Here is a 15,072-nt window from a genome sequence, read left to right on the forward strand (position 1 = left end):
AAAGTTCAGGTATGCTAAGAAGGGACTCTACAATGGAGGACGTCCAACACACACGTGCACGCGCACACACACACACACACACACACACGACCAATCGAGATAGATGAGCCAAACACAGCCAATGAGATTGGGGGAAGCACTGACACCTCCCGAGGCACTCTGGGTACCAGCAACGTTACAACAATGGCTCGGCTTTTTTTTATAGCACTCAGCGAGGCATTTGCCAAGGAGGAATTTCCTCCTCCCCATGGATGCCAACCGATGGGGATGGTCCATGTTCTATCCTTTTAAATGCTGAACATCAAACAAGGAAGCAACACGGACCATTTTAAAAGTCTTCGGTATGACTTGAATTCGTCCAAACCGGATGGGTGTTTTTTAGAAGACAACATCTCCTTGGATGGCCGTTGGCTCCCTTCAAGAGTTCTTTCGCCCTTTTTCAGTTGTTGTTTTTAGTCCTGGTGTCACAGGGTGTCCTGGCAGGGTCTCACAGGGTGTGCTGGCAGGGTCTCACAGGGTGTCACAGGGTGTCCTGGCAGGGTGTCACAGGGTGTCCTGGCAGGGTCTCACAGGGTGTGCTGGCAGGGTCTCACAGGGTGTCACAGGGTGTCCTGGCAGGGTGTCACAGGGTGTCCTGGCAGGGTGTCATAGGGTGTCCTGGCAGGGTGTCACAGGGTGTCCTGGCATGGTGTCACGCCACTGTCACAGGGTGTCCTGGCAGGGTGTCACAGTGTGTCCTGGCAGGGTGTCACACTGTCACAGAGTGTCTTGGCAGGGTGTCACAGTCACCCTTCCCTCTAGCAAAACCCAGTGTCGGTTTAGTTGCCAACAACCCGACCATGCGGCAGGTAGCACTGGCTCTGGAGGCCAATTTAGAAGTATGGTTTGCCAAAGAAAGATCATGGCTGGTAATGAGGACCAAAAGTTTGAGTGACTGAATTTCTTCAAGAAGAATATTATGAAAGTATATCGGAGATTATGCCAGATGGTCCTTTCAGAGGGACAGCGTGAGAGTGTGAGATTTGTCAGGATTGTACGACATATTCCAAGAGTTCTGCTGCCTGCCTATCCAAAGGATGAGTGATGGTGCGGTAGATGGTGGAGTCACCAGCAAACAGATAAATAGGATTTTACAGAGAGCCAGAGAGATCGTTGATGAAATTAGGAATAGATCCGGGACCAAAATACTGCCTTGGGCCACCACATCCTGGACGTCAGGTTATGAGAATAGAGAACGTCAATAGGCCAAAATTGGCAATAGCCAAGGGGAGAGACAATAAGGAGTGAGGGACGTCCCATGGGAGGAATAATTTTTTTAATCAGATGATTTCCAGGTTACTAGCAGTGGCCTTGATTGATAGATCTGACAGGTGGAAACAGAGGCCTCACATATTTGAATTACACACAGTTATGGACAGGGGTGCAGGAATCTGGAGAAGAGGTGGAGGAACTCAGAGATGGGGTGTGGGAAAGGTGAAGCTGACAAACGGTGCGGCTGGAGGGAGGAGCTAGTAAGGAGGGGCGGGAGCGGAAGCTCAGAGGTGCATGGCGAGGGGAACCTGAGAGGGGCATGGTGAGGGGAGGATGGGAGAGGGTGAGGCAAGTGGGAAGGAGGGAAGGGATGTAATGATGATGAAGCTGTGAGGGGGTGGGGTGATGACGAGGCAGAACGTGGGGACATGAGGTGGAGGAATGCTGAAGAGGGGAAGTGAAGGAGTGTAGCTGTGAGGATGTATGGTTGTAGTAGATGAGTGCGAGGGTCCTGACGTGGAGGTGTTTGACGACACCCTCAATGGAGTTGGCGGTCATGTGCAGGTAAGTCCTGCAAACTGGACCTGTCATGACAGCAAATTTAGATATTTTGTGATTCAATTTGTGTGTGAATTTCAAGTTAAACATATCCCCTTAGTGTTGAGACAGATTACAGGAGAGCTTAAATGAATGAATGTTTAAGGTAATGGAGGAAAGTTGTGCTGTTGGTGACATTGGAAGTAGAAGGTGGAGCGTTTGTGAATTTGACACCTTTGGGAAGGAAACCTTGTGAACAATAAGAATAAGAGGAATATGTCGTGATGAAAAATAAGGTAAGTGAAGTATTTTAAAATGTTATTAAAAGCTTTTAAAATAAGAAATAAATTAATTCAATTAAAAAGAATGTTAGTTCATTTGTTAGGAAGTGAGACAGGAAGAGATCAAGAATGAAGGGACAATTCTTAAACTAAACGGAAAGGGAACAGACATAATGATATTTGGAGGGATTTTTTAGGAGGGGAGAATTAAAAAAATAAAGATATATGTACAGTCACGTGAAAAAGTAAGTACACCCCGTGTAAAGTTTTGACTTTTTCAACATATTTCAACATACAGTTATTTGATCTTCATTTCAACAATATTGAGAGATAAAGGTGATATAATATAACAAATATCATGAAACATTTACATTTTGTAGTCCATTGTATAATTTAAATAAACATAAATGCAAATTTCGCATGTGGAAAAAGTAAGTACACCCCTACATTTATCACTACTTCAAATACCTAAAATTAGAATCAGGTGCACCAGCTCAGGTGCAAATGATTAGAACTTCGTTAGAGAGGATCTTGGAGGAACCTGTCTTATTTAAACCTCAGACATTTCGTTTGGTTTACTTTTTGTTGTTGAAGTGTGCGGCGTCACCATGCCTCGATCAAAAGAGCTCTCTGAGGCCTTCAGAAAGAAGGTTATAGATGCCTACAAGTCTGGGAAGGGATTCAAAAAGATCTCCAAACAATTTGCAATCAATCATTCGACTATCCGGAAGATCATCTACAAGTGGAGAAGATTTCAAACAACTGCCAACTTGTTCAGGCCAGGCCGCCCCAGCAAGTTCAGCCCGAGAGCAGACCGCAAGATGCTGAACGAAGTCTCCAAGAACCCCAGAATGTCATCACGGGACCTACAGGTAGCTCTTGCCACTGTTGATGTCAAAGTGCATGAGTCTCCCATTACAAAGAGGCTGCACAAATTTGATCTACATGGGAGGTGTGCCAGGAGGAAACCTTTGCTATCCAGAAAGATCATCACGGCAAGACTAAAGTTTGCCAATGAACACTTCGGTAAAGACCAGCACTTCTGGAACAATGTGCTCTGGACAGATGAGTCAAAGGTAGAGCTATTTGGCCACAGTACCAGAAGACATGTTTGGCGAAAACCAAAGACAGCATTTGACCACAAGAACCTGATACCAACTGTAAAGCATGGTGGTGGAAATATTATGGTTTGGGGCAGCTTTGCTGCATCAGGGCCTGGGCAGCTCACCATCATAGAATCCACTATGAATTCCTCATTGTACCAGAGGGTGCTTGAGGATAGTGTGAGGCCATCTGTCGGAGAAGTTGAAGCTCAACCGAAAGTGGACCTTGCAACATGACAATGACCCTAAACATACCAGTAAATCCACCAAGGAATGGCTGAAAAGAAAGAAATGGAGGGTTCTGGAATGGCCAAGTCAAAGTCCGGATCTAAATCCCATCGAGATGTTGTGGTGGGGTTCGAAACGAGCTGTGCATGGAAGAAACCCCTCAAACATCGCACAGCTGAAAGAATTCTGCATGGAGGAGTGGGCAAAAATTTCGCCCAGACGATGTCAGAGACTGGTAAACAGTTATAAGAAACGCCTACTTGAGATTGTTTCTGCCAAAGGGGGCAATACCATCTATTAGAGCCAAGGGTGTACTTACTTTTTCCACATGCGAAATTTGCATTTATGTTTATTTAAATTATACAATGGACTACAAAATGTAAATGTTTCATGATATTTGTTATATTATATCACCTTTATCTCTCAATATTGTTGAAATGAAGATCAATTCGCTGTATGTTGAAATATGTTGAAAAAGTCAAAACTTTACATGGGGTGCACTTACTTTTTCACGTGACTGTATGTATATGTGTGTGTTCTAGGCTTGTGGAAGAGCTAGAACACAAAACAGGTCAGGACACAACATGGCAAAGGGAACAGCAGGAGAAACTCAAACAGCAGGGCAGAGGGAGAAAGTCGACGGAGACGGCCAACCAGGTAATGCAGGTAACGATGATCGGTAGGGGAAAAGGTCAGGGATGAACAAGACGAAGTTGAGGAACATGAAAAGCAAATGCTTCGCATAAACAAAGTGGAACAAGGCATGTGGAATCAAAGCAAAGACAGAACGTGCACACCCATTATACTAGTTGAAGCCTTGCCAAATAGGCCAGACACTGATGGGGACACAAAATTGACAATACACCACAACAATGTATGGCTAAACATGGAACATTGGAATATAACACAACCAGTAACACAGAACAAAAACATAACAGAAAGACACGACGGATCTGGTTTGGAAAGCTTTGATGAACTGGAAGGCGGAACGGCCTGCACAAGCCAACGCCCAACACGCTCAGACCCCAAACCGGAAGCTAGACCCAGAACCGAAGATTCATACATGCTGTTGCAGAATCTTTTTAATACTGAGCCAACATTGTAGATGAGACAGTCAGATTAATAATACCTCTACCAAAGGATGGCATGCAATACCTTTGATGCAGCATCTTCGGGGCTTTGCGTAAAGAGAGTGCCCTATTTCACTGAGGATTTATCATGAAAGCTTAAAAGCTCACATGATGTGACTGCAGCTCACCTATCTATCCTTCCCAGAATCAGGATTGCAATCTACCCTTTGTTGGGTTTATTCTGTAAAGTTTTTGGGAAATTAATCATTGGACATTATGCAACATGAGGGAAGTCTTACCGTGTATTTGTGCTCCGAGCTTGAAACTCTACCGCAGTCGGTCTTTCGGCCTGTGCAGCTTCAGGGCACTGTAGTGCCGCAAGGTCAAAGGCACGTGTGTCTTCTTCACCACCTCCTTCATCATCGTAGCTCACCACCGTTTCTCGGACATCTCCGGGCGGACAGCCACCCGCTGCTGGGGCGGCCTTCCGTCTGCGGCCTAGGGCTGCCCAGAGCACCGCCAGAACTGACAGAGCAGCATTCGGAAAGAACTCAATAAAACAGTCCAAAATACAAAGAAACAACAACAAAGTGAGTGAAAATGCCTTTATATAAAAGCATACATTCAAATAAATTGCTCTTAAATAAATCAGCTTCAACAGTGAATAATGCTCATATGGAAACTCAACTGGGATAGATTTCATCTCTGCAAACAACAAACAGAACATGAGCACAGTTGGACCACCTCTTCATTCATCCATTAACAGTGAAGTAACTGACACAAGTAATTTTCACAGGGACCTTGGCCAAAGTTCAATCGACGTGGGTTTAATCTCTACATGAGAGGATTCCACATAGCTATTTGGGCGGTGTATAAGCCAACAGATCGTTGTCTCCATCGATCTTGCCGAGGCCATAACACCTATCGGCTCAAATTTCTTTTAACTGTTGACTTGGTAGTTTTTACAATGAAGGAAACATTATCAATGTTGTTAAAAGTTTAATTTGTGATTGGAGTTATGTTGTTTGGAATGAAAAAATATATCGAGTTCAAGTAAATGACGACATGCCGTGATGGTTTCTACTTTCTAAACGTAAACTTCGCGGATCACCATATGCAGATTCGCCACGGACCCACAATCGATGTTTCTACACGTGAACGTACCCGTTTGTTTGCGAACAGGTACGTTTTTTATGGAAGTCCTTCACGAACTTGCTGTCCATGTCTGACGTGTGACTGAGGGTGCTACAGGAATGTGAAATGTATTGGTTTCATGTTTTAGCATTCGCCGTTTCTGCATTGCCTGTTTGCTTCTGGCCTCCCACCCGTGCATAGTTTGGGTATCTCACTAGTAAAATCCTAATTTACATAATTTACAAGGATTGACACTATCTGATGGCAAATTTTCTGGGAGAAGAAACAGCTTCTTTTCTCATCATAGACGTACACACTATTGATGATAAAGCAAAAAAGTTGGATCAGCAGCTATATAACTCAGTTGGGGGCATTATGATCATTAAAGTCTCTATTTTGGATTTGATCCTACAAAACAATTGATTTAACTATGACAGATTTTCAAAAGGTTAAACAACCAAGAAGAAAAAGACAAAATGTCATAGCCTCTGTGGTTTTTGTAATTTTTCTGTACAGAGTTAAAGGTCATGAGTCAGCCATCTTTGGTCAGATTACAAAACAAAATCTTCTTCATCTGTATGCTCTCATGTGTTGTCTTTGTGCCAAGTTTGAACAAAATCGGACTATGCATGTCAATAAATGGTTCGGGACACGTTTAAGTAACAACAAGTCGGGAGACAACGATGGTTCATGAGCAAGCGGTATTCAATGACAAAGGACGGACTATAACCGAAACAGACCCGGACTGGGGGGTTGGGGGCCCACGTGGCAGGTGTCGGCCCCCGACATGCGGTGTACATGCATATTTACAAAGGGCCCCAATGCACTGCGTGCGCAGGCCTTTAATAGCCAGCTGTACGTAATTTTGTGTGGTGCTGGCCCGGAAATGTCAAAACGAAGGTTACTGACCTTGAAATGAGATAGAAAATAATGTATAATCAGTTATGAGGTTAGTTAGCTACACAATACCGAAAATTCGGTTCAATTCCGACAACTTTGAAAATTTGACCTTTGTGACCTTCAAAGGTCAAAGGTCGAAGATTCTGAAATTTGTTGGAAAACTTGTGTTTCATGATGTATGTGATAATATAAAAACATGTACGACATTTCACCCTATCAGGAAGCGAACAATGTAATAAAACAATCAAAAATCGACTTTTCTAAAATTCGTGACCTTGTGACCTTGACCTTGGGGCGAAAATGAAAAATCGAGCTCCGTGGGGCTAGACACATGACATTGGCCTAACCAAATACTGAAACCCCTGTCAAATTGCACTAAACCCCTCGGAGAAGATGTAGCTTGAACTCGATTACCCCCCCAAAAGACATCTTTTTCGGGCGTGGCTCCGCCCACAATGGGCGCAATACGCCCACTCTAGGCAGGACACAACTAGATCATGATATCAACCTCCCACCCAAGTTTCATCAAGATCGGATGATATCATCGGGTAGTTATGCTGCGGATAGACAGACACACCCATGACGAATATAGTGGTCACTGTTTGATAACTCATGAACCAAAAATGGCCACCAGTCGACCATGTTAGATCTGATCTTGAAAATAAATGACGTGCATATGTAAGAAATCATTCATTGTCCGTGTGCAAAGTTTGAACAAGATTGGTAAATGAATGTCTGAGAAAAGGTTGAGGATGTGTTCAACATCGGTTTTTTATACAACAAAAATGGCCGCCAGTCTACCAGTCAGCCATCTTTTATCAGATCGCATAATGAAGTGAAGTACATATGTATGTCATAATGTACTGTGCGTGTGCCAAGTTTGAACAAAATTGACCATGCATGCTCAAGAAATGGTTGTGAACATGTTTAAGTAACACAATGGCTGCCAGTCAGCCATGTTGAGTTTGATCTCGAAAGAGAATGACCTGTATATGCAAGCCATCGTTCATTATCTGTGTGCCAAGTTCCAACAACATCGGTAAATGCTTGTCCGAGAAATGGTTGAGTACTTGTTCAACATCAGGGGTTTTTTTTTACAACTAAAATGGCCGCACGTCCGCCATATTTGATCACACCGAGAAACAAAATTATGTACATATGTATACCATCATGTACTGTGTTTGCGCCAAGTATGAACAAAATCGGTCCAGACATCTCCGAGATATGGTTGTGGACGCATGCACGCACGGACGGATGGACTAGACCCAATCCATAAGCCCCCTTTTTGAAAGAGGTTTAACGGGGCTAATGAGATACTCATAAGAGACCAATACTGTATATACATCTCCAGGGACGGATAGCCGACCAAGCTTTACTCCGAGGCATTCAATCCAATGGCAGTGTGAATACGTGTGGGGGATGAGGGCAGCAAAGGGTAGTGAAGCTCTTACCTTCACGGACCCTACTGGACGTCTTTGAACCTGGATAATCAACTCAAACCCGACACGGAATTATAATGCAAAAATACCGGCTTTATTGAAAGAAATTCCGGTAACAAAAGAATGCACGATAAAACTAATATCCCAAATGGAGCGCCCCCATACAGACTCGTATATAACACAAGGGGACGATAAAAGAACGAAAATAAAAATGGAGTGTACTCAGCTTCGAGCAGCTCTTGAACCCGTCAGGAATCGTCACAGGCCTCTCATCCTTGTGCGGTAAAACACGCCTTCGTGCGCAGTTTGTGCACCGGAAAACAGGCCTTAGCGCACCGATTGTTCATTGCAGCCGCACTCATTCTCGCCGCCTGCTTCACACAGCACCGACGTCTCTCCGGTTCACTCGGCACTGCCCTCAGCCATCACGAAGCTACGGGCCAAGCGCACCAGAGTCTACGAGCCGCGACTGCCCCTCCTCACGATCGTCGAAACCCAAAGCCAGGGATATAAAATGCCGGCTCCAATGTCCCTGGTGCAAGAGGAGCAAATGTCCACGTCTGCTCGCCACCAAAGCCAGGAGGTAAGAGCGTATAATGAAGGCCATTGCTCGTGAAGAAAGCCCCACGCAAGAGGATACTGAATCCACATCTGCTTGCCACCAATGCCCCCACGCAAGAGGACAAAATGTCGGGACACAAGTCTTTTGTTCTCCAGGCTCTGACGTCATCCGACAATCCCCGTGCGTGCCCCTATCAGCGAGTCCCATCTCATTGCTCGACCTTACCGGACCAATCACTGCTCTTCGGGGCTTTGCATCACTGACCTGCCTGCTTGATGTTGCGATGTGGCAGATGGTGGCGCCAGCAGTATTGTTCAATGTCTTGTGCTGGTTACTTTTATTTAATGTTTATTTTAGGTAAGGAGTGCATGGCGGGTGTGGTGTGTGTCATAAGGAACAAGGGGTCATAAGGATATTTTCCACCCCCGTTAAAACACCCCAAATTCGCCTCTTTCAATGCCCAACTTATTTCCTGAAATTCCAAGTAATGAAATTCCTAATAGTGTTCAATTGCTATATACCTCCCCCTTCCACAGAGCTAGCGACGTTCCTTGTTCTCGACTGTTGTTGTGCTAGTTTGCTTTCCTCTCCCTCCCCCTCTTGTTTCCCGCTCCCTTCATTGCATGTTTTATGTGTCTGTGCATGTTTTCATGTTCAATGTGTTAGCTCTTACACGAGCCTCGATTCTGTATACAAAAAAAAAAAATGGGGAAAAATACAGAGGCGATTGCATACAGGGGATTAATTACCCTTAATCCCTAACAAATGAACATAACCCCACTCCTCGCCATGTCATGGGGACAAAGATACACTCTTACATGACATCCGGACTAAATGGATCCCTACTTATGGTCCATGGGGGTACTTCTTCTTCATGACAGACGGAGCACACCACCTATACAATTCTACCTGGACTAAGGTATTGCATTGCCTACCCCCACACAAACGTGACAATATATATATATATACTAGCAGAAGTACCCGGCATTGCCGGCGGGGGAGGAGGAGGGGAGGGGGAAGAGGAGGGGAGGGGAACGGGGGGAGAGGGGAGGAGAGGGTGGGGAGGGTGGGGGAATGGGGGGGGGGAGGAGGAGGGGAGGGGAGGAGGAGGGGAGGGGGAAGAGGAGGGGAGGGGAACAGGGGGGAGGGGGAGGGGAACAGGGGGGAGGGGGAGGGGGAAGGGGGGAGGGGAGAGGGGAGGGTGTGGGGGTGCCCCGGGGAAGAAGGGCCCCTCCCCCCTCCCCCTTCCCCTTCCCCCTCCCCCCTTCACCTCCCCCCTTCACCTCCCCCTCCCCCCCTCCCCCCTTCCCCCCGTTCCCCTCCCCTCCTCTTCCCCCTCCCCTCCTCCTCCCCCTTAACACCAGGGGGGTTGACTCAGCCTGTCATCCTACCGAGGTCGGCAAATTGAGTACCAGTTCACTGGTAATTCCCTGTGTGCCGCAAGAGGCGCCTAACAGGGTTGGCGGCACGAACCCGGAAGTCGGAACTCATTGTCGTCAAATAAATGTAGCATGTATGTTTCACTCTCTGTCACATGCCGTTGGTCCATGTCAATCGGATGAAGTTGAAAAATTAACATTACGAAGTTTCTCTGGGACATACTGATTCCGAATAATGAAGTTGAAAAATTAACGTTCCGAAATACGCTAATTACGCTAACAGAAGCGCTGGCACTGCGAAGCGCTAGAGGGAGCGCTGTGCTCCCTCCCTTCGATTCCCTCCCTCTTCTGCTAGCGCTTCTGCGCTAATACGCTAATTTTAAAACCCGAAGTTTTTTTTAAAATTTAAGGTGTGCTGTAGTTGCTCCGAGACGTACTGATTCCGAATATGCCTTTGGTTTTTCTCTGCGATGAGTAGTTCTCGAGTTATAAGAGGACAAACAAACAAACATACTTTACTGCTATATATATATATATATATATATATATATATATATATTGTTACGAATTTGGGTAGTGATATATGTAGAGCAGAGTAGATCTGAGTAGGTGACATGCTTCAACTGTCGCGATAGGGAATCTACCTGTAATAAGTCATGTGTAGGCGTTTTGTCGGCTAAGATGTAAGATTGTGAATCTACAAGGAGATTCGGGGTGATAGGTAGTGTAGGGTTAATGAGTAGAGCCCTTGTATGTCTCACCTGGTTAGCCAAACCTTTGTCCATTTTGGCACTGCACACCACATAGACACTAGTTAGGACCTTTTGTACAACACTAAATGACGCCCTTTCCCCCCTGACATGACTTGGGAAGAAATCGGGCTAGGACACTGCCGATAATGGCCGCCACCATTTGCACCTCTGAGAGGCCTACCCACCTCGCATAGCACATGCTGTGACCAAGGAGTAGGGGACGGGAGTGAGAGTGGCACAGTGGGCATGCCCCTGGACGAGCCGGCGAGTCGGTGGAGGCTCTGATTGGCAGAGCAGTGCGCCAATGCTGACGTGACCGGCCAGAGATATTAACAGTGCCGGACGCCTTTTTGGGAGAGTTGGATTGAGAGTTCATTCTGAGCAGATAGAGAGAGAGTTGTTCAGTTGGAGTCCTGGTGCGAGTGAGTTGAGACTCGGCGTGTGGAGTTGCGCAGAGTGTAGTGAGTTCGTGTGCAGAGTTGAGTTCGTGCGCAGTTTGAGAGTTGATGAACGAGCGCCGAACACCAGTGGGTTCACAGTCGAGTTGAGAGAGGCCTGGCTTGCTGGTTGAGTTCGTTTGTGAGTTGGATCCTGAGTGAGTTATGCACGAGTGAGCAGTTGCGCAACAGGTGGATTCCTGACAGTCGTCCCGGTGGTCCAAGTGGCTTGTCGACCGTGTGCGAGGGCCGACCTCGTAGTGCTTGGTGCTTGGTGCTCGGTGCTCGGGGCTCTGGAACCTGAAGCGAGGCGTGCCGCGGGACGAAAGGAGCAGCGTGTTGGACAGCAGCCAAAGACAACGACGAGACAGATAAGCCCGAGCTCCGCGTATACATTTTACACAACAGACGTGTTTCTTTCGTATTTGATCCCTCGTTTTGTATTTGATATCTGGTGTGCGGGATCAGGATTTAGGATATTTATTACCGGCGCGTGCTTTTTCCTGTCCTTGCTTTCATTGAATAAACCCTTACATTACTTTTTGTACAAATACTTGAACGCAGTTTACTGGGTGGTTGATTTCACAGTTAAGGCTGCGGGGACTTGCGCCGCTTCCCTCCATTCCGCGCGCTTAGGTGTTTTAGATTTTGGAATCCGCCATTGAGTTTCCTTCTCGGAGTTAAAGCCTTCGTGATCGGCATCCGCGACCGCCAGATATTAATTTCGGCGGTTGCGCGACAATATATACAAATATATATTTTAAATATACATACATACATACATACATACATACATACATACATACACGAATTGAGGCGAGGAAATTGAGGAATTGAGGAAAACGCGAAGAATTGAGAGCTGCTGCCTCCGACCCTGCCTCCCTCTCCAGCAATCCACCTCAAGCCATACCTGCCTGCAATATCCCCCGTGTAAGTGTGAACGTCGTCTGTCCTAATCGTTGTCCTGGGGTTAAGTAAATTGAATAGTTTAAGCTAACGATGCACTGTGTGACTGCTTCTTCCATCCATTGCTGTAAATAATTTTGGTCGCTCTTTCTTTTTGCTTGTGTGTGTATAATAAATCTGTTCTTCCTCCGTACTCTGTCTTCTTCTCTTTTCCTTCTCTTTCGGTCGCTTTAGAGGTTTCCCGATTGAATATCTGTGGGGCGATCTGGTCAACGTCGGATGGAATCGGGCCAATTGGGGATCCTGTAACGGTTGGACCATCCGCTCGGCCCATCGTAACATCTAAACCGCGAAACAGACGGCATTTAATATGGAATCAGTTCAAGCACTGTATATACAGACTTGGCATTTAATATGGAATTTTTTTTTGTGGGGGTGAACTTACTTTTCAAGATGACTTAGAACCAAAAGTTCATTTGGAATTATGTTGAAATTATTCTAGAATTTGTTAATGTGACCTTTAAAAGAAACAAAAACCACATTTGACATTTCAAAGCAAATAAATTGATCCATGAAAGTGATGTAAACTGATATCGAACTCAATCCATGGACAGTACTGTGTTAAACTTCTGTGCGTTTTTCAGAAGTATCTCTTTATTTTGCACATTAGCCAAAAAATTTTATTAACAAAAACAAAAGTTAAATTACGACTGGGATTACAGACAGTAAAATTACAGTTCAGTACTTCGTGTAACCCCACGAGCATTCAGGAGAGCACGTACACGTTGAGGCATGCTGTTCACGAGATTTGCCAAGGTTTGGACAGGAATCGCTTGCCATGCAGTGACAATAGTCTGCTGCAATTCACGCACAAAGGCAGGCTGCTGGTCCAAGTTGTCGATTTGACGCGTTAATTCTGCCCACAAGTTCCCTATCGGATTCATATCTGGGGACATGGCAGGCCACTCCATATGCTCTACACCACGGTCAGCAAGAAAGTGTTGGATCATGCGAGCACGATGAGGCCGTGCATTGTCATCTTGGAAGACAAAGTTTCCTCGAAAGGCTGCATGAACAAATGGAAGCAATGTTTCTTCCAGAATGGCCCTGTGCTTGAACTGGTTCAGGTTTCCATTCAGAACAACCAGGTCAGTTTTTCCCCCTGCATGAAAAGCAGCCCAAACGGTCACCCCACCACCTCCAGCTTGGACTCTTGGCACTATACAATCTTCATCGTAGGCTTCATGCACTTGTCTGCGCACTCGGACGCGGCCATATTGACGATAGACCAGAAATCTAGACTCGTCACTGAAGATTACGTGATTCCAGTGTCCTGGCTGCCATTGACGGTGCTCTCTGGTCCACTGCAATCGGCGCTGGTGGTGTTGTCTGGTCAGACGTGGCTTTCTCAGGGGACGCCTGGCACGATAGCCTGCTTGAACCAGTCGTTGGATGACTAGCCTTCTGGATACAAGCACATTTGTCAGTTGCTGCCACTCAGCCCTAAGCCGATTAGCTGACTTGGTACGGCCATTGCAGACTAACCGGTGCAGCTGGCGATCATCCGTCCTTGTGGTTCTGCGGGGACGTCCTGACCTCGGTATTGGAGTAGGGACACCCCTCTGAGCATTTCGTTTCAGGATCTTTGACACTTGACCTTGAGTGATGCCATACTGCCGAGCAATAGCACGCTGTTTCATGCCGGAATTTCGTAAAGCCACCACTAAATGACAAACAGCATTGTCGAGTTGATGGACCATCTCCAGGGGAAGCGGCAATAACTTTTGTAGACGTGCAGCAGTTGTTTTCCACTAATACAGAACGCAACAACCCTTATATACCCGATTGTGAAGCCAATCGTCAAATGTACCTGTCCTTACATTTTGTCATGCCACCTGTGATATAATCCTGTTATTGATTTCTTGCTGCGACAGACAATCAGTGACATGGTTCTTTTAACAAAGAAATCACCGAAGCGTAAAAGAAACTCATCAGATTGATATACCGAGTTCCGAAAGTAAACCCAAGTCAAGAAAAAAAAAAATTCAATATTAAATGCCAAGTCTGTATATATACATATACACAAAGAATTAAGTTAAGCACCCCTACACAACGAATTAAGGTAAGCACCCCCTAATATATATTCTTTGTGTATATGTATACATTGGCATATATTCTAAGGTATGTGAGATCAAATAATGATTGGTATGACATTAGCAATTATCCATTGATGAAATGCAGATACACAGGGTCTATGAGACGTAGGGTTGAGTCAGTGATCCGATCACGTGGGTCCTACACACGTTATTGACGCAAAGATCGCTAGAGGTCTTCTCAGAACAATGACTGTACGTTAGAAAACATAAACGTCATCCACACTGTCCGTGATGGACCTATAGCTCCATACTTAAATTGAGGTGCAAATATGCCTAAAATTCCCAAAAAATTTCACCTTAAATTATTCAGAATAAAATATTGAAAACGGCATGATTGTTATGTTTTTATGTGACCATAATATCACTTCTCCAGAAAATATAGCAATATCATGGGTATATTACACTGTTTTGACGACAACAAACTTGTAATGTGCGAGGTTGTAAAAAAACGGGGGGGGGGGGTGCTTAACTTAATTCTTTGTGTATATATATGTATACACTAGCAATGGTTGGTTGGGGGGGTGGGGGGGGGGGGGTGCATAAATGTCTCACCTGAAGTGAGCAATTTCCTTTGGAGTGTGTATTGATAGAAATGGGATTTCAGTGTAAATATTCAGTGAGCATACGTCGCAACGGGTGCAGCTGGTAACATCGACAACCTCGTTCCATTCTATCAGCTAAGATTTCCAATCCATGCTTGTTGTACCTCCGAGTACTGCTCAGGAGTGAGGGTGATATTATGAAAGCTCAGCTGGGAAATGGGTTTAGGCATGTTTTGGGCCTACCGCCTGATGGAAGATCACCAAAGTTCTTTCCATACCAACCGACCACCTCAAGGCACCTATCCCTCTCCACGTCGTTTCTTCAGCTCTGACTTTCCTCCTGTGGAAGTCCTTCAGGACTCCCTGATGATTTAAAGAGTGATAATGTCCCTGCG

The 15,072-nt window shown here is 45.5% G+C and overlaps 1 protein-coding gene across 2 annotated transcripts in view; it reads right to left on the reverse strand.

The window, feature by feature from the left end:
* The window catches only part of LOC137429057 (cadherin-7), a 388,741-nt gene that overhangs the window by 13,730 nt on the left and 359,939 nt on the right, over positions 1-15,072 (reverse strand). For both annotated transcript variants that reach the window (XM_078781016.1, XM_078781015.1), the window contains one exon: positions 4,770-4,995. In XM_078781016.1, coding sequence (XP_078637142.1) covers positions 4,770-4,995 — 226 coding nt within the window. The remainder of the gene's footprint in view (positions 1-4,769; positions 4,996-15,072) is intronic.

The sequence above is a fragment of the Myxine glutinosa genome, chromosome 6 (assembly GCF_964187855.1).
Source record: "Myxine glutinosa chromosome 6, kmMyxGlut1.1, whole genome shotgun sequence".
NCBI lineage: Eukaryota > Metazoa > Chordata > Myxini > Myxiniformes > Myxinidae > Myxine > Myxine glutinosa.